Below are 19,290 nucleotides of genomic sequence, written 5' to 3'. Positions count from 1 at the left end.
GAGGGGGAAGCAGGAAAAGCAGGTAGGATTAGGGTCTGGAAGTGTTTACTTTTTCCCTCTTAAGATAATAGAAAAACAGCTTCTAAAATTTCTGGTTATCAGGTAGAATCTGCTTATCTTATCTTTGGAGATCAGAGGAAAGGCAGGCTGCTTCTCAGCAGAGTTTGTTTCCCTTGACTTCAAAGGTCAAGGTGCTTATCAGCTCAGTTCCCTTTTTTGGGCTCCAAAGTCTGTAGGTCCCTGTTGGGGAGGGGGGAAGCTGCTGCTGTTTGGAACCCTAACAGCCAGGACACCGAAGAACTTTTGACCTTCTTCCTGGAGCCACAAGGAGCCAAACAAGGATTTTAAACAGCTCACACTTTGAAAGCATCACTCAGATGCTGTGTGGAGAGTAGGTGAGTGGACGCTGGGTAGCCACATGAAGCAAATGGGGAGATGGAAGGACCACACCGAGGGTGCAGCGTGGGCTGGGGTAATAGGAGAAGGAAATGGACATGTGGGTCTGACTGAAATGGACAGGACCCAGAGACGGTTATGGGGGTTAGGCAGGAGGAAGTGTCATGAGGGTGTGTGGTGCACTTTGTACTGAGGTTGGAGATTCCACAAGATTAGATTTGGTAGTAAGGTAGCGTTTTATATGTATTGTTTTGGTTTTAAATCAATTTGATTCTTTTCATATTTTTAAGTTTCAATATGCAGTATTCACCTACATCCAAATTCAAAATATCTGCTGAAAAGTCAGCCTCCATGGGGGTTGGAGAGACGGCTCAGCAGTTAAGAGCCTTGCTGCTCAATCAGGAGGACCTGAGTTCAGATCCCAGCACCACATTGAGCCGCTCACCACCACCTGTAACTCCAGCTCCAAGAGGTGTGATGCTCTCTTCTGGCTTCTTTGAGAACTCATACACACACATATGTGCATAAACACACTGACACACACATACATAAATGAAATTAATACTTTTTTTTTGGTCTTTTTGAAACAGGGTCTCCCTGTAGCCCCAGCTGGAACTCACTGTGTAGACCAGGCTGGCCTTGAGATCCTCCTGCCTCTGCCTCCCAAGTGCTGGGACTACAGGCGTGCACCACCACACCTGGCTGAAATTAATACTTTTTTAAAGTTGAACTCCAGCCACCTAGACCTTCCCCTTTGCCTCCCAGAGCTGACAGGAACTTCCGGCTGCTTCTGCATTCTTGCTGAGACCGTCAAGGCACTTTGACACACTTGTGCATGCATTCACCTCTGAAGATGTTCGTTCAGAGGCACCTATCCACGGTCAGGTGCAGATGTCTGAGGTTCCTTGTCAAATGTGAATAGACACATTTCAAACATAGACAATTCAGGGCTCAGACTCAGTTTTGGTATATGCTTCATTTATTTTTAGGATCTCCATGTTTTTAGTTTGAGCAATTCACAAATTATATAAAGTATTTCACCTGTTCAAAAGGGTAAAGGAGCCAGGTGAGGTAACACACAGCTTTTATTCCAGCACTTGGGAAATAGGCAGGCAGATGTCTGTGAGTTTAAGGTCCGTCTGGTCTACAAAGCAAGTTCTAGGACAACCAGTGCTACATCATGTGACCCTGTCTCAAAAAACACAGGGGACGGGGAAAGGGAAAAATGTAAAACCTCCTTCTACCCAGACACTCAGTCTCCTCCGTAAAGGCAGCCATACCTCTGGGATGTGCTGTGTGTCTGTGGGAAAGTGCGAGTCTGTATGTGTTCATGGGCATTTGAACATGTATACAGTTGTGTTACTCATGGTCTCTACATGTTGTTCTACCCAGTGTTTTTTCCATTGTTTTTGAGATCATCTAGTATCAATGGATATAGATCTGCCTCATACTTTTGAATGTCTTTGTTGTATTCCCCAAAGTGTTGGAAATAAAATCTCAGGCCCAAGGACCCAGTCAATACCATACAAAGAACACACAATGAAAGCAACTCAGCAAGGCAGATTTTACTTCTGCAAAAGGTAGTATTGTGTGGTCAGTCAGATCCAGCAAGCACACCTTTTATCCTAACCCTAGAGGACTGTGTCTTTTCCCCTTTGGCTGGGGTTCAATCCCACAGTCTTTCCTGGTTGGCTAGTTTTTAAAAAAATGGGGGCGGAGATCTCCATTGTCCCAGGCCAGCTGGTTGAGGAATACATCAGGGCCTTTCCTTAAACAGAAGTCTTACAGGGTGTGGTTAAAATTAAAAGATCAGACTTTCTTGTCATAAACTAAGTTTTACAGGGTTTGAAAGAAAAGACTCATATTTAAGGTTTCTAACAAAAGCATAAGTATTGATACTCGATTAACAAGTCCCTTAGTAGTGTTTGGCTTTTGCTAAAGCAACTGACTATGCCTTGTGACAACACTCCCACCGTGTCTTACATCAGTCTTTGTATCTCTGTGATCAGAAGGCCTGTAGGATACATTCCTGAAAAATGGAGTTTCTGGGCCAAAGGGATGTGTGTTTAAATGTTTTTATGAACTTGCTGATTGCCCTCCAAGCAGGTTTCGCCATTTACAATGAGCGCAGTGTAACTTCAGCACACACCCCTGACAACATGATGTTATCAAACTCTTCATCTTTGCCACTCTGATAAAGACCAAGTCATTAAACTTCCCACCCCTGTTTCCTTGGACTATGATACAGATACAGATCTAACGCCCACAGATGTCACTGATAGGAAGTGGTGTCTTGCTATTTGGGGGTGATTTCCCTTGTTGGTGTATCAACCCTGAGACCTGGATGAAGGGGGACAGCCTGGCAGCCTGCACCTAGGCCCGCCTTGCCCATGGTGTTTTGATTTGGCCTATGTCTGGGTGAAGTCTCAAGGTCATGAAATAGCAAGATGGTGGCCCTGCAGAGTTTTTGAGTAATCAGCCATTGATTAGAATTCATGGGAGGGACCGGAGAGATGGCTCAGTGGTTAAGAGCAGTAACTGTTCTTGCAGAGGACCTGGGTTCTATTCCCAGTACCTACATGGCAGCTAACAACCATCCCTAACTCCAGTTCCAGGGGTTCCGACACCTTTTTCTGCCCTTCATGGGCACTGCACAACACAATTGCACTTACATGCAGGCAATACACTCATACACAAAAGTAAACATAATAAATACAATATTTTAAAAAAGAATTCACCAGAGGGTAAGGTAGGCCATACATTGTGTGTATACGTCAGCTATCAGCACGATTTTTGGATGCTAGAGGGACAGACCATTATTAGGTAGCCTTCATACAAAGTTGTGTCTTCCAAATCCAGCCTCGCCCTGGGTCAAGAGTGGTGAGAACTGGCCAGGACATGAGTATTTTTGTTGCTGCTTAAACTTGAATCATGGCTCCCCTGAGATGCTTGGCAAGGCTTGGAGAAAGCAAGGGGCCCTGACAGCACGGCACACAGAGCCAGTGCCTCTCAGCACTACTCATGGGCTACTCGAATTGGCAGCAGTTTGACAAGCAGGACATTCATGTGGTCATTTGTTTATTTACAGAGTACATTTGAGCTCCAACAAGGTGCAAGGCCCTATGTTGGATGCTAAAACGTTCAGAATTATAGTCCCTGAAGCACTGAAAGGCTGGTAGCTCCTGGCTGTCCTGGCCTTAACTAACTAACTATATAAGAAATGCATAGAGATTAGAATAACAATTTGTCACAGATAGTGCTCCAATCTTACAGTGATCACTACTCCTAGCTGAGGTCAGAGACACAGGGAACTCAGTGTCAGTAAATAGATGACAGATCAGATGGTCCCTAGGGGGAGGGGCTTGGCATCAGGCCTGCAGTGAAGCCAGTCTTCAGCACTTACTAGCTGTGTGGGTGTGTTGGCCACTCACTGCTAGGCCTTTCGACTAAGATTAAGTGAAAGATAAAAGAAGGCTGGGTGTGGAGGCAAGAGGAGCAGGTCCTCAAGGCCATAAATGGTAAAATTACATGTTTGCCAAAGAAGTGTTTTAAAGTACATTTCTTTGTGATTTATTTATTTATTTATTTATTTTTTGGTCTTTTTTAAGGCAGGGTCTCTCTGTAGCCCCAGCTGGCCTGGAACTTGTTTGTAGATCAGGTTGGCCTGGAACTCACAGAGATCTGCCTGCCTCTGCCTCCTAAGTGCTGGGATTAAAGGTGTGGACCACTACACCCAGCTGGTGATTTTTTTTTTTTGATGTTTTAGTTATTTTTATGTGTACAAGTGTATTTCCTGCATGTATGTGACTGCACCCATGTTGTGCAATGCCGCAGAGGTCAGAAGAGGGCTTCAGATTCCCCTGGAACTGGAGTTAAGGACCGTTCATAGCTGCCATGTGGGTGCTGGGAATTGAACCCAGGTCCTCTGCAAGAGCAGTCAGTGCTCTTAACCGCTGAGCCATCTCTCTAGCTCCGTGATATTTTGTTTTGTTTTGTTTTTGGTCTTTTTGAGACAGGGTCTCCCTGTAGCCCTAGCTGTCCTGGAACTCGCTATGTAGACCAGGCTAGCCTTGAACTCACAGAGATCTGCCTGCCTCTGCCTCCCAAGTGCTGGGATCAAAGGTGTGTGCCACCACACCCGGCTCCCGTGATTTATTTTTTTTTAAAAGATTTCAAGGCCAGCCTAGTCTACACAGTGAATTCCTCACATTATCTGTGAATAGATAGGTAGATTAGATGATTGATAGATTAGATAGATAGATGATAGATAGATAGTAGATATAGATAAATAGATACTAGATTGATAAATGATAGGTGGATGATATAGATGAAAATGGATGCTAGCTAGATGGATGAACATGATAGATTGATGGATGATGGATGGATGGATGATAGATGGTGGATAGACAGATAGATGAGAGATGAATAGATGATAGGTAGATAATTGATAGATGATAAAAGAGATGATAGACACTGGCATAAAAAGCCTTGATTTGAGGCTAGTGAGATGGCCCTGTGGTAAAAGCCCTTGCTGTGTAAGCCTGATGACTTGAGTTTGATCCCCAAGACCCACAGTGGAAGGATAGAACTAACTCCCCAAAGCTGTCATCTGACCACATGTGGTACCTGTGCCATCTTACATAAATACATACAATAATAATACATTTTTTTTCCTTTTTTTCTTTTTTTTTTTCTCATTGCAGCTGGTTTGTTTGTTAGTTTGTTTGTTTGAAGCAGGGTCTCCCTGTAGCCCCAGCTGTCCTGGAACTCACTATGTAGACCAGGCTGGCCTTGAACTCACAGAGATCCGCCTGCCTCTGCCTCCCAAGTGCTGGGACTACAGGCATGCGCCACCACGCCCGGCTAATAATACATTTTTTAAATCTCTGGAGAGATGGCTCAGTGGTTAAGAACACTGGCTGCTCTTGCAAAGGACCCAGGTTTGATTCCCAACACCCCATGGTGGCTAACAACTGTCCGTAACTCCAGTTCCTGGGGATCTGACGCCCTCTTCTGACCTCCTTGGGTACTTCCTGACACAGGTACACCTACTGACATGCAGGCAACACACTCATATACATATATATACAATAAAAAATGATTTTACAAATCTGTGATGATAGCTGTCTTCCCTCCACACATCAGCTTCTAGGTTGTTCTGATCTTCCGGCCACGAGGCTCTCCCAGGAGGAGACAGCTGATCCTTCTGTCATTCACTTTTCATTGACTTGACATTGATTGACCACTATGCTCTCTGAATCGTGCTGGGCACGGGGGACACACAGATAAAGACACAGGATTCCTGATCTCCAAGGCTGACCTGGAATTTGACCTCAGTTTTCTGATTTATTCTTGGAGACTTAAACCTTGCACTGTGTTCTTTGTTAAAGAATAACTACACCGGCCGGGCGTGGTGGCGCACGCCTTTAATCCCAGCACTTGGGAGGCAGAGGCGGGCGGCTCTCTGTGAGTTCAAGGCCAGCCTGGTCTACATGGTGAGTTCCAGGACAGCTGGGGCCACAGGGAGACCCTGTCTCAAAAAGACGAAAAAAAGAATAACTACATCACACTCCGAGGCCTGAGTGAGAGAGAGAGGAGAAGGGCAGTCATGGAGACAGTCCTTAGGTAGCTAGAAGGCACCAACCCCAGGACAATGTTCGAGGCGTTCTATTCCAGGTTGAGATGAAGAGAAGCTTCCTAAATGGAGCCTCCTAACCAGAAAGGCCCCCGTGAGCAGAGTGCCCTGCAGGGAGAGCCTGAATTTCTATCTGAGGGGGGAGGTTGGCCAGGAAGAGGCCTTCCACCTAGAGAGTCTGAGATCCCCCTGTGCATACCACCAGACCAGGGCTCTGCCACAGGCCTGTCCCCAAGGTGGTCACAAGAGTACTGTGGTCACCACAAATGGTAGGAGTGTGAGACTCAAGACCACCACTGGTCGCAGCAATCTGCTTCCTGGTCCCCAGTGACCTCCTGACCACAGGCCCTCGGTGATACACAGGCCCTCGGTGATCTCCTGACCACAGGCCCTCGGTGATCTCCTGACCAGTCTGTTCCAGTGCCAGAATTGCCTGTGGTTCTCATTCTTTCGTTTAAGATATGTGGGTCCTTGTTAAAATGTAGTCAGTTCAAGAAAATGCGTAAAAATCAATGATGACATTTCAGAGAAAATTTAAATAACCCAAAGAAGGTCCCAATGGCCACATGTAGGCTAACCCAGAGGGACATTGTATATGATGGTAACAGAGTATGACATCTTACATGTGAAAGGGAAATCCACAAGTCATAGAAACACTAAGAAGACAGGGGACTTCTTTTAATATTTTATTATTTTTATTTTATGTGTATGAGTGTATTATCTGCATGTGTATAAGTGCACCTGTGTCAGAAGAGGGCATTGGATCTCCTGGAACTGGAGTTACAGACAGTTTTTAGTTGCCATGTGGGTGCTGGAATCAAACCTGGGTCCTCTGCAAGAGCAGCCAGCACTCTTAACCACTGAGTCATCTGTCCAGCCCCAGACAAGGGGTTTAGAAGAGAAAAACTGCCCCCTACTCACCTCTTTTTGTTTGTTTGCAACAGGTTTTCACTCTGTAGCCAAGGCCAGCCTGGTTTCAAGATGTAGCTCAGGCTGACTTCAAACTTCCCAGAATTTTCCCTCAATTTTCTGAATGCTGGGATTCTCAGGCCACTGTGTACATCTTGAGAAATATGTTTTTACATGAGGGGGTCAAGGGGAGGAGTCAGGGGTGTGCACACCACACTGCAGACATGGAGGTCAGTCTTCCATCTTGTTTGGGATAGGGTCTATCTTGGGAAACAGATATTTTGTGTGTGTGTGTGTGTGTGTGTGTGTGTGTGTGTGTGTTTTTACAGAGGAGTACCAGTCAATAACTTTTAAGTAGAATGATAGAGTTTAAAAATCAGTGTTTTGCAGCCATTTATGAAACCACTAACATCAGCGTGGTGCGTCTGTGGATGCAAAGCCTGCAGTTGCACTGCTCTTGTGTGACAAGGCAGTCACCTGGTCTCTAAGTTGGACTTCACAAATGACCTATCAATTGAAAAGGGCAGGGGCTGGAGAGATGGCTCAGCAGATAAGAACACTGGCTGTTCTTGCAGCAGACCCAGGTTTGCATCCCAGCACCCACATGGCAGCTAACAACTGTCTGTAACTCCAGCTCCAGGGGATCCGACAGCCTCTTCTGTTCTCTGTGGGCATTGCACGACACAGGTGTACTTACCTACATGCAGGCAATACACACATACGCATAAAAAAAATAATAAATTTTAAAAAAGAAGAAAAAAAGAAAAGGCCAACATACCAGTCTGTCACCCAGGACTGTTCAGCTCAGCGTGCCCAGCTGCTGGACAAACTCCTGTTGTTTGTCTCCTGGGCCAGTGTAATAGAAACATCATCTTTGCAGTAGTTTTACCTTTAAAAAATAAACAAATCTGATGGCTCAGTGGTTAAGAACACTGGTTGTTCTTGCAGAAGACCCGGGTTTGAATCCCAGCACCCACATGACAGCTGTCCATTGTCCATCACTGCAGTCCCAGGGGATCCGACAGCCTCTTCTGTCCTCCATGGGCATTGCATGACACGGGCGCACTTACCTACATGCAGGCAATACACGCATACACATAAAATTAAAAAATAAAAATAAAAAATAAATCTAGAGCAGGACCCTAAGATACTGTCTCAGAAGCCTCCTTACACCACCCCCAAGGCGAAGCTTTGCTGGATCAAAGGAGATGGGCAAAGGCAGTGAGCTGATGACTGGAGAAGAGCTGAGCTCGCTTTGTGGACTGCTGAGGAACTTTGAAGATTACCACAAATTAGAAAATGGTGATATTGCCAAGCTAGCCCTCAGGGGTGGCTGATGGGGTGGGTGTGTAGGGGAACCACCTGCTCTTAGGTGGAGTGTCAGGATATTTGTAACTTTCTTCCTAATGGTTCTGAGAAAGGGTCTCATGTAGCCCAGGCTGGCTTCATACTCACTATGTAGCTGAGGATGACCTTGAGCTTCTGATCCTTCAGCCTTTACTGCCTGGGTGCTGGAACTGCAGGTGTGGGCCACTTAGCCTGGCTTCTGCCATGCTGGCAATCAAACTCAAGTCCTCATGCGTGCTGAGCAGACATTCTACCAACTGAGCTACATCCCTAGCCCATCTTTGGTGTTTTCTGTAATGTGAAGTTGAGTTTAAGCAAACCATCCCTCCCCTTACATGTGATACAATACTTGTGATTTGCAGATTCTCCATCCGGTATCATGTGGGGTCCTGTAATTCAGTTCAGTTCACAGCCCTATTTTCCACTTTTACCATGAAATTCGTTGAATTGTTTTAGCTACTCAGCCAGCCATAGGAAAGGGGTACAGACGGAGTGCTGCTGGGGATGACGGGATGACAGGAAAGGTCTGGAAAAGTGGCAGGTGAGGAGACTGGCTGGTAACAGACCTTTAATGTATGTATAAACATAAAGGGGGCCACACTTACTCTGCATCCCAAGGACAGCTCTCTGGTCATCTTCCCGCATCCTGGGAGCAGACCGCCCCCTCCTCTACATCAACAAAGTCCAAAGAAGTCTGTAAATTCTTGGGCAAGGGCAGGAGCCTGTTAACTATTAGAGCAGAGCACTGTTGTCCATAAAGGACAAGAGGGGTCACTACAGCAACCTGTCCCCTCACTGCCAGCCACTGACCTTCAATTTGAGCCCAGATATAAATGTTTGCGCTTTGGAGTCAGGTGCCCATGTGTGCACCTCAGCCCTGCAGAATGACCCTGGATCAGATTTTCAATCCTGCTGAGCCTGAGGGTTAATCACTGATTAACTTGAAATGGATTGTGGAAGGCTTTAGTAGCATAAACGTAAAGCAGTTGGTATGGACCAGGCACATGGTACACACAGTGCTACATGGTACCTATTCAGTACACATGTAACAAACACATGTACATACACCCTCGGCAAGGCCTCTCTATTAGTCACTTTTCTGTTGCTGTGGCAGAAACACCAACCAAAGCAATTTATAGAAGAAAGTTCATTTGAGCTTATGGTTCCAGGGGAATTACAGTCTGTCATGTCAGGAAGCGAGGTGGCTGGAGGTGGCTGGAGCAGGAGCAGCAGAAGCTAAGCTCTCACGTGTTCAAGCAGGCCCAGGAAACAGAGAGTGACTGGAGATCCAGCAAGGCTTAAGAACTCTCTAAGCCCACCCCCAGTGACATGCTTCCTCCAGGGTAGCCACACCTTCTAAAACCTCCCAAAACAGCACCATCATCTGGGGACAAAATGTCCAAACACTTGGAGCCTATGGGGGACATTTTCATTCAAACCATCACATTCCACCCCCTGGCCCCAATAGGCTTATGACCATACAAAATGCAAAATGCATTTAGTCCAACTTAGAAGTCCCAATAGTCATTATCTGTCTCAATACTATTTAAAAGTCCACAGTCCAAAGTCTCTTCTGAGACTCAGGTAAATAATATTAACTGTAAGCCTCTATAAACTCAAAGACAAATTACATATTCCCAGCATAACAGTGGAACCGAATACACATTACCATTCCAAAAGGGCGGAATGGAGGCAGAGGGAGGAAATACCAGACCAAAACAAGAGCGAAAACCAGGACAAACACCAAATCCAGGAGCTCCACATCCAACTTCTGGGACTTTACTTTCAAAGGGCTTAGATGGCTCAGCTTCTCTAGCTTTGCTGTGTGCAACACACATCTCTCTCTCTTTTGGGCTGGTACCACTTCCTCTGGCATCACAAATGTCTTTGGGTCTCCATTGCCAACCAGGCTTCACCTTCACAGCTTCATACAATGGCCAACCAGTGCCTCTTCTAGGCAGGGGTACCTCTGCTTCATGCTACCAGGCCTCCATGTTTCTCTGAAACGTTGGGGGAAGAATTGACGACCCCTTCACTCTTCCATCTTTCATGCCCCTATAGCCAGAACCAGGTGAGCAACACTGCCAAGTCTGACTGCAAGTTTGAGATGGACCTCAGGCTGCTTTATCCATATTAGAAGCTCTTCTCTTCAGCCTACAGAATTTTCCTTTCACAATTTGGAGGCTTAACTGGGTGTGTTCTTGCCCTGGAGGCACTCTCTCCATTGTTTAAGTTTGAATCTCTGGGCCCCCCTTAATCACTTTAATCTCCTTAATCATTTTAATCTCCTTATCAATGGGATCCTCTCCATCACCTGCCAGGGCTCCAACATTTATCTTCCTAGAGCTCTTTTTCAATCCATCCTGTACACTCTTTATTTCTTTCTGCCCCATTTGCTCTTTTTCTCTGTGAATCTGTATAACAGTCACCATTCATAGCCATGCCACCATTTCAACATTAGGCTGTCTTGAAATTTTTTCCAACAGAGAAATTAGTCCATGGCTTTTCAACTTAGCCTCAGGCAAGCTTTTTGGCTGTGGGCAGACTCCAGCCAGACTCTTTGCCAAAATATCCCAAGTGGTGCTTGAGTCCTTATTTCCCTCTGGGACTACATTGTTCTCAGCACTACTTTCTTCTAGGCCCCTACTAGAATGACCTATTAAGCTCTGCTTACAACAATCAACCATTTTTCTAGCCCAACGTTCCAAAGTCTTCCACATTTCTTCAAAACCCCACACGGTCAGGTTCTACACAGCCAACAGCCCACTCTCTGGTATCAATTACTGTAAGTCACTTTTCTGTTGCTGTGATAGAAACACTGACCCAAGCAATTTATAGGAGGAAGAGTTTATTTGAGCTTATTGTTCCAGGGGAATTATAGTCCATCATGGCAGGGAGGCATGGTGGGTGGAGGTGGCTGGAGCAGGAGCAGCAGGAGCTAAGCTCTCACATCATCACGCAGGCACAAGAAGCAAGAGACCGACTGGAGATCTGGCAAGGCTTAAGAACTCTCTGAGCCAACCCCCAGTGACCTGTTTCCTCCAGGAGAGCCACACCGTCTAAAACCTCACAAAACAGCATCATCATCTGGGGACAAAATGTCCAAATACTTGGAGCCTATGGGGGGCATTTTCATTCAAACCATCACAGCATCATTTCCCATATCCTGAGCAGACACGTCTGCCTGATGCCTCTGTCTCGTCTAATCCCATGTTCATACCCAGCTGGTCAGCTTGCTCTGTCCCAGTACTTCCAAATGCATGTCCTACTCCAGCCTGCCCTTTCTAACGTCCTGCCTCATCTCCTGCAGCATCTACCTGACTGCTCCTTTGCTTCCACACTTGCCCCCCTGAGCCCCAAGATGCTTTCCATGTCAGATGCCAGAATTACCCTTGAGCCTAAGCCACCTTGGGGCTCCCATGGTCTCCAAGTTCCTGACATTGAAGCTGGGCAGAAGCTCCCCCTGCTCAGTGCTCCCTCTGCTTGAGTGCTCCCCCTGCTGAGTGCTCCCTCCAGCTTTTCAACTTAGCCTCAGGCAAGCTTTTTGGCTGTGGGCAGACTCCAGCCAGACTCTTTGCCAAAATATCCCAAGTGGTGCTTGAGTCCTTATTTCCCTCTGGGACTACATTGTTCTCAGCACTACTTTCTTCTAGGCCCCTACTAGAATGACCTATTAAGCTCTGCTTACAACAATCAACCATTTTTCTAGCCCAACGTTCCAAAGTCTTCCACATTTCTTCAAAACCCCACACGGTCAGGTTCTACACAGCCAACAGCCCACTCTCTGGTATCAATTACTGTAAGTCACTTTTCTGTTGCTGTGATAGAAACACTGACCCAAGCAATTTATAGGAGGAAGAGTTTATTTGAGCTTATTGTTCCAGGGGAATTATAGTCCATCATGGCAGGGAGGCATGGTGGGTGGAGGTGGCTGGAGCAGGAGCAGCAGGAGCTAAGCTCTCACATCATCACGCAGGCACAAGAAGCAAGAGACCGACTGGAGATCTGGCAAGGCTTAAGAACTCTCTGAGCCAACCCCCAGTGACCTGTTTCCTCCAGGAGAGCCACACCGTCTAAAACCTCACAAAACAGCATCATCATCTGGGGACAAAATGTCCAAATACTTGGAGCCTATGGGGGGCATTTTCATTCAAACCATCACAGCATCATTTCCCATATCCTGAGCAGACACGTCTGCCTGATGCCTCTGTCTCGTCTAATCCCATGTTCATACCCAGCTGGTCAGCTTGCTCTGTCCCAGTACTTCCAAATGCATGTCCTACTCCAGCCTGCCCTTTCTAACGTCCTGCCTCATCTCCTGCAGCATCTACCTGACTGCTCCTTTGCTTCCACACTTGCCCCCCTGAGCCCCAAGATGCTTTCCATGTCAGATGCCAGAATTACCCTTGAGCCTAAGCCACCTTGGGGCTCCCATGGTCTCCAAGTTCCTGACATTGAAGCTGGGCAGAAGCTCCCCCTGCTCAGTGCTCCCTCTGCTTGAGTGCTCCCCCTGCTGAGTGCTCCCTCCACTTGAGTGCTCCCCTGCCCAGTCTCCCTGCATTCCAGCGCTCTAGCCGTCCTCACACACACACACTGCTCATCCTCAGCACCCAGATGTCACACTCCTGATTCCCTTGGCCTAAAGTGCTCCACTGTCTTCCTCAGGCTGCTCCCCCCTCTTGCTTGTCCATTGGGCCAGAGTTCAAATGTCATTTCCTCAGTGAGGTCCCCCTAGCCACCGTGAATCCCTCCACTGGTCATTCTTGGCCTTTTTATTATCTTCATGTGCATGTCATTCTTTAACGTCAGCTTGTTTTGCTTTGATCCCTTGTATGTCTCCCTGTGTAGAGCTACACGGGAGAGCTGGATGGAGCTGTGTGGTTTTTCCTGGCTGTAAACAAAAGACACACGTGGAAGGAACTGATGAGTAAATAATTTGGCTCAATTATAAGTTCAGGGCTGGAGAGATGGCAGTCAAGTAGCTCCTATGTAAGCTCAACATCTCATATTTCACGCTACAGGTCAGGGCGTGTCACTGTACATTCCACAGTCAGTCATCAATGCCACCGTCCAAAAAGACATCCTGCTCTCAGTAGACTACTCTTGCCATGGGGTGCCCACCATTGAATGGAAGCACACGTCTCATTGGGGTGTGCAGAAGGTCGTGGAGTGGAAACCAGGGACCCCAGCCAACATCTCTCAAAGCCACAGGGACAGAGTCTGCACCTTTGACAATGGCTCCATCCAGCTCTTCAGCGTGAGCGTGAGGGATTCTGGCTACTATGTCATCACTGTCACAGAGCACCTGGGGAGCAGCCAGTTTGGCACCATTGTGCTACAGGTGTCTGGTAAGAGAGCCCCCCTGAGCAGGAGGTGTGGGTGGACAACTTCATAGAGTAAAAGTGATCTCACAAATTAGGGTTGATGGTTATAAAAAGAGGATGCAGGGCTGAGCATGCTAGCACACATGCCTTTAATCTCAGCACGTGGGAGGCAGAGGCAGGTGGATCTCTGTGAGTTCAAAGCTAGCCTGGTCTACATAGCAAGTTCCAGGACAGCTGGGGCTACATGGATACCCTGTCTCAAAAAGACAAAAAAAAAAAAAGGAAACAAAGTTGGGGGGTGGGGGTGGGTTGGGAAGCTTGGGAGGATCTGGGAGGAGCTGGGGGAGGAGCTGGGGGAGGATCTGGGAGGAGCTGGGGGAGGAGAGATTGAGTACAATCAAAATACATTGTATAAAGTTCTCAAAGGATTGATACAGTATCTTTTAATTAAATTTTTTTTCACTTAATAACCATCTTTTAAAGACACCTTGCCTTCCTTGTCCCACCAGAGATCCTGTATGAAGACCTCCACTTCGTGGTCGTCTTCCTGGCTTTGCTTGCTGCCGTGGCTGCAGTCCTGATCAGCCTCATGTGGGTGTGCAACAGGTGTGTGTATAAATTCCAGAGGAAGAGGAGGCACAAACACAAAGGTAATGCTCTGGGTGTTATGACAGTCCTTTCATCTGAGACCAGAGGTGGCAGGTGGCTGGTTTTTAATTCCGTGTGTGTGTGTGTGTGTGTATGTATGCACTTATGCATGCAGGTGCTCATGCACCTGAGTGCCTATGTACATGTGTGGAAACCAGAGGTCGACATCCACAACATCCAGTGTCTTCTGCAGACGCCTTCCACTGTGTTTTTACGTAGTCTCTGACTGACCTGAGATCAGGCGGATCTGACCAGAGGCTAGTGGCTGACCTGGATCAGGCGGATCTGACCGGAGGCTAGTGGCTGACCTGGATCAGGCGGATCTGACCGGAGGCTAGTGGCTGACCTGGATCAGGCGGATCTGACTGGAGGCTAGTGGCTGACGGATGAACTTGCACCTGTCACTGTCAGCATTACAGATGTACTTGCCGGCTTCTTACATGGGTGCTGGGTTCCAAGCTCAGGTCCTCATGCATGTGCAATGAGCACTGCACCAACCCAGCCATCTCCCCAGCCCCAACTTGTCTTTTGCTTTACAGAAAGCACCACTGAGGAGATCGAGCTGCAGGATGCTGAGTGGTAGCCAAGGCTGGACCATCTACATTGCTACCTCAAGAGGAAAATAGTACTTCCCAATCAGAGAAACAAGCTGAGTGGGTCTGCTGCCGTCTCCAGCAGACCCGTTCTGCAGCCTCCTGATGGGACAGGAAGAAGCTGGAGATGACGCCTTGCAGTCAGTTCTAGGACTGACATGACATTCGAGAAGCTTGGGGCTTTCAACTAGGAACTCTGCTTGGCTGCAGCTTTGGGGCCATGCTGATCCTTAAGTAATGGCACAGGCTGGGGCTAAGGCAGGCAGACCTGCTGGAGGAGTCCATCTCCAGGGCCAGAATGCCTACAGAATGACCGCTGTGCTGGCTGGCGATGGGCCATGCTCCTGTCTGATCTGCAAACCATTGCACCCACCGTCCCTGACTCACCACCCTTAAAACTGCCGTGGAGCGAGCTAATGTGAGCAAGCCTGAAGCGTCCAGATAGTCTGCTGAGGGATCTGGGGTGCTGGGGTGCTGCGGTGAGTGCTAGGAGCCGGAGCCTTAGGGAGAGCGGCTGAGTGCTCCCTGAGGGACTAGCTTTCGGACAGGAAGCAGGAAGATATGCATGTTTCTCATCTTCCTTCATTCAAAACGATTTTCCTCACATGGCCTGCCTGGGTGATGGAGGAAAACACGGCTCATCTCGACCAGGCGCAGCATCCAGCCTCCCAGCCAGATGGGCAACTCAACTTGAAAAATCCGCCATGTCTGCTCCTCAGTCACCAACACCTCACATGTCCAGTCAGGCCCTGGGCTGAGGAGCACACGGCCTTTGCCTACCTCAGTTAGGGCATCTACGCCCAGAGTCAGCCTAGAGCTCTGAGTGGCTAAGAAAAGCAGGGGGATACTTGGCTCGGGGGGTGGGGGGGTGGGGGTCTGGAAGGCTACCCGGAAAGCGCTGTGTTGAGGGATGAAGGTTAGATCGCCCTGGGGCTCCAGCTGAGCTTGGGGATTAGGCCCCAGCCACCTTGGCCGGCACTCCCCAGGCTGTCACTGTTTAGCCGGGTTCTCCTTCCCAGCATCCGTTAGCCAAGCTCCAACTGCAGTTTATTTTCCCGTTCTCTCTTCAGTACCCACAGTTGCAGACTGCAGCCGGCCATGTTGTAGGTCCCGGCTAGCACCCGTGAGCAGGGCCTTGGGTGCCGAGTAGTGTATGCAAAGCTAGAGGCCTGAAGAACATTCCTCTGTGTCTCCTTAAGTCCCCAAGATCCCACTGGCAGGTGAGGAGTCCCTGGAAGTCAGTCAGAAGCCTTCCCCGACTAGAGGAAGGGTGTGGAGTGCGCAGCTGCTTATGGTGGGCCAGCTAGGGGAGGCTGCAAGGCTGTCCTGCTCAGAAGGGGCGCGCGCCACTGGTGTGCACATTCCCAGCACACTCACCTTCACCGCCCACTGTGCGAGCACACACACAGATGGGTGGGATCCCACACCCAGGTGCCCCTTCCCAGCAGCAGGCGGGAACCTGGCCCTGGGCTAGCAGGGTTTCCATATGTCCCATGAAGAAGCAGGGTGAGTAGTGTTGGGAGGGGACGGGGTGCGTGTCCTCCCTCACACATGTGCAGCGCTCCTGTGGTGCAGCCGCTCCTCCATCGCACCCCTCAGCTTGTCAGGAGTCAGGGGTGGGAACCCTCGGGGTGGAGAATGAAAGCGAGGCTTCCTCAGGTAAGGCCGGCTGCAAGCCAAACTGCTAGGACATTGTCTCAGTTCCTTTCTTTGGAAAGGGGACCGACCTGTGCACTCTTCAAGCTATTCCAGGTTTTAAATTCTAGGGCCCAAAGTCTTGTCTGTTTTTTTTTTAAAAAAAAAAAAACAAAAAAAAAGAAAGAAAATATGGGGCTGGAGAGATGACTCGGCGATTAAGAGCACTGCCTGCTCTTGCAGAGGACCCAGGTTCGATTCCCAGCACCCACATGGCGGCTAACAACCATCCAGAACTCCAGTTCCAGGAGAATCTGATGGCACCTTCTGACCTCCAAGGGCATTGCACAACACGGGTGCACTGACACACATGCAGGCAATAGATACACATAAAATAAAATTTAAAAAATTTAAAAAGGTCTGGGTATGGTGGCATGTGCCTTTAATCCCAGCACTTGGGAGGCAAAGGCAGGCAGATGTCTGTGAGTTCCAGGCCAGCTGGGGCTACAGGGAGACCCTGTCTCAAAAAGACCTGGAAAAAAAATTAAATCACAGAGAATGACAATGTACTGTTAATAAGTTATACTTCAGACTGTGAAAAATTGTTTAAAAAAATTAATGAAAAATAATTCTGAAAATAAAGCCTGCGATTCGAGCTGCTAGAGCAGTGGTTTAACTCCAGGGCCTTTCTCCTAGGAAGGGCCAAAACTAACGGCAGGAGCTAAGAACCGAAGTTCACTGTGTTCTCACGTCACCGTGCTCTGCTAGGCAAGGGTGGAAAGGAACCCACGGCCTCAGGCCCTTCACTGGGCTGTCTTCCAGTCCTGAGGAAGCCGAGTATGGTGGACTAACAGGGAGGCCACCATGAACAGACCCACAGGTCAAGCCCCAAAGACCCCGTCTGCTCCTCCCATACCTTCAGCTCCTCGAGTTCCTGACCTGCTCCTATTGACTCAGGAGCAAGACAGCTGGAGCAGAGAGGCACTTCGCTTCCCCAGGCATCTCATGGCCCCAGTGCTGGGGAGGACCGGTCCTTCTGAGGTGTTCTTGCTGTGCTCCAGGGAAGAGCCTCCCATGCTCAGTCAGTGAATCTGTATGTTAAAGCTGTCATAAGAGTTCTGATGTGGTTTATTAAGACAGGATTTTCCTGCCGTCCCAGCTGGTCCAGAACTCATGTGGGTCATTAAGAACTCAGAAAGTGGGCCGGAGAGCTCAGCAGTTAAGAGCACTGGCTGCTCTTGCAGAGGATCCAGGTTCAATCTGTAACTCCAGTTCCAGGGGGTCTGATGCCCTCTTCTGATCTCCTTGGGCACTGCAGGACATGGGTGCACTTACATGCAGGCAATACACTCATACACATAAAAATATTTTTTTTAAAAAAAAAGAACTCAAAAGTGGGCTGAGAGATGGTTCAGTGGTTAGAGCACTGGCTGCTCTTATAGAGGACCCGGGTTCAGCTCCCAGGAATCACATGGTGGCTAACAACAGTCAGTAACTCCAGTTTCAGGCTGGTCTTGAACTCAGAGATCTGCCTGCCTCTGCCTCCTAAGTGCTGGGATTAAAGGTGTGCACTACCATACCCAGCATCGGCAGGCTTTTGTACAACACACGGGTACACTTACATACACTCATACATATGAAATAAAAAAAAAACAAACCCAAACTCATAAAGTACTTGGAGAGTTTTAAGCACATATTTTATGTTAACATCACACAACAGGGATATTTTATTTTAAAAAACAAATTCAAGCCCTTAAGTTAGTAATGTCTTCAAGTTAACTGTATAAAAAACAAATTATTTTACATCTCCCATACAACTATAGACAAACTTCCATTTCAAAGCACTTATCACTCACAAAGTGAACGGTCTGGGGCTGCTAGGTAAACATTCAGCAGTCTTTCAAACAAGGCTCCTGTGGAGTGCAGGAGCTCCAGGTCCGTGGGCAGTACACAGAACTCCCGTGGAAGACTCTCTCCCTCTGCCTGTAACTGATCTGCATGCACCCAGGTCAGTCTCTGGAACTTGTCCCGGGGAAGATCAGAGCAGACAGGGGCTCAGTGCAGACATCAGCAGCTCCATCTTGTAAACAAAGTTGCGGCCTTCCATCCTGTTCCACTGCACCTCCCTGAACGGTCCTCGGAGATGAGTCCATTTGTTGTCCTGCAGGACATCACTTTTGGGAAGGTCTTTGCACTGGTTGCGGGGGAACTGAACCATGATCTTGCTGCCACTCTCAGGTCCGTTACGAACTGAGGAGGAAACCAAGCATCAGTACATCTGCAAACCAGGAAACCCATCCAACAGCGCAGAGGATCTTGCTAAAAAGTGCACACCTGAGACCCCAGCACTTGGGAGGCGGAGGCCAGAGGATCAGGAGTTTAAAGCCAGTTCTGGCTACACAGCATATTTAAGGGCAGCATGGGCTACATGAAATTTTGCATCCCCCCCCAAAAAAGAAAGAAAAAAGTGTGTTTCAATTGCAAAATGCTAAATTCATTACTTATGTATGATGTTGTGTAAATGCATGTGTGTGTGAATGCACGGAGTTCAGAAGACAAACAGTAACAGCTGATTCTCTCCTTCCACCATGTGGGTCTCAGAGATTGAACTCAGGCTGTGAGGCTCGGCAGCTGGCTTGTAAGGCTTGTGGGGGAAGTGCCTTTACTTAATAAACCATCATGCCAATCCCCAAGCGCTAAATTTTTGCATATGCACAGGCACATTCTAACTGTTTTAAGTATTTGTAGATTACTACTTGTTCCATACAAATCAGGTAGGATGTGCCAGGTGTAGTGGTGACCC

At 48.0% G+C, this 19,290-nt stretch overlaps 2 protein-coding genes across 3 annotated transcripts in view; one reads left to right on the top strand and one right to left on the bottom strand.

The window, feature by feature from the left end:
* Vstm5 (V-set and transmembrane domain containing 5) overlaps positions 1-15,686 on the top strand; it is a 31,369-nt gene extending 15,683 nt beyond the window's left edge. Inside the window, exons 2-4 of the mRNA XM_008823135.3 lie at positions 13,309-13,635; positions 14,121-14,261; positions 14,799-15,686. Of these exons, the coding sequence (XP_008821357.1) occupies positions 13,309-13,635; positions 14,121-14,261; positions 14,799-14,842 (512 nt within the window). The 3' untranslated portion in view covers positions 14,843-15,686. The remainder of the gene's footprint in view (positions 1-13,308; positions 13,636-14,120; positions 14,262-14,798) is intronic.
* Positions 15,687-18,159: 2,473 nt separating this feature from the next.
* The window catches only part of Med17 (mediator complex subunit 17), a 28,352-nt gene continuing 27,221 nt past the window's right edge, over positions 18,160-19,290 (bottom strand). For both annotated transcript variants that reach the window (XM_008823114.3, XM_008823115.3), the window contains exon 12: positions 18,160-18,737. In XM_008823114.3, coding sequence (XP_008821336.1) covers positions 18,526-18,737 — 212 coding nt within the window. In that variant the 3' untranslated portion in view covers positions 18,160-18,525. The remainder of the gene's footprint in view (positions 18,738-19,290) is intronic.

The sequence above is a fragment of the Nannospalax galili genome, unplaced genomic scaffold (assembly GCF_000622305.1).
Source record: "Nannospalax galili isolate Female #2095 unplaced genomic scaffold, S.galili_v1.0 scaffold469, whole genome shotgun sequence".
In the NCBI taxonomy this organism is placed as follows: domain Eukaryota; kingdom Metazoa; phylum Chordata; class Mammalia; order Rodentia; family Spalacidae; genus Nannospalax; species Nannospalax galili.
Note: the sequence above shows the minus strand (reverse complement) of the source record. Positions and strands in the feature narration are given on the sequence as shown.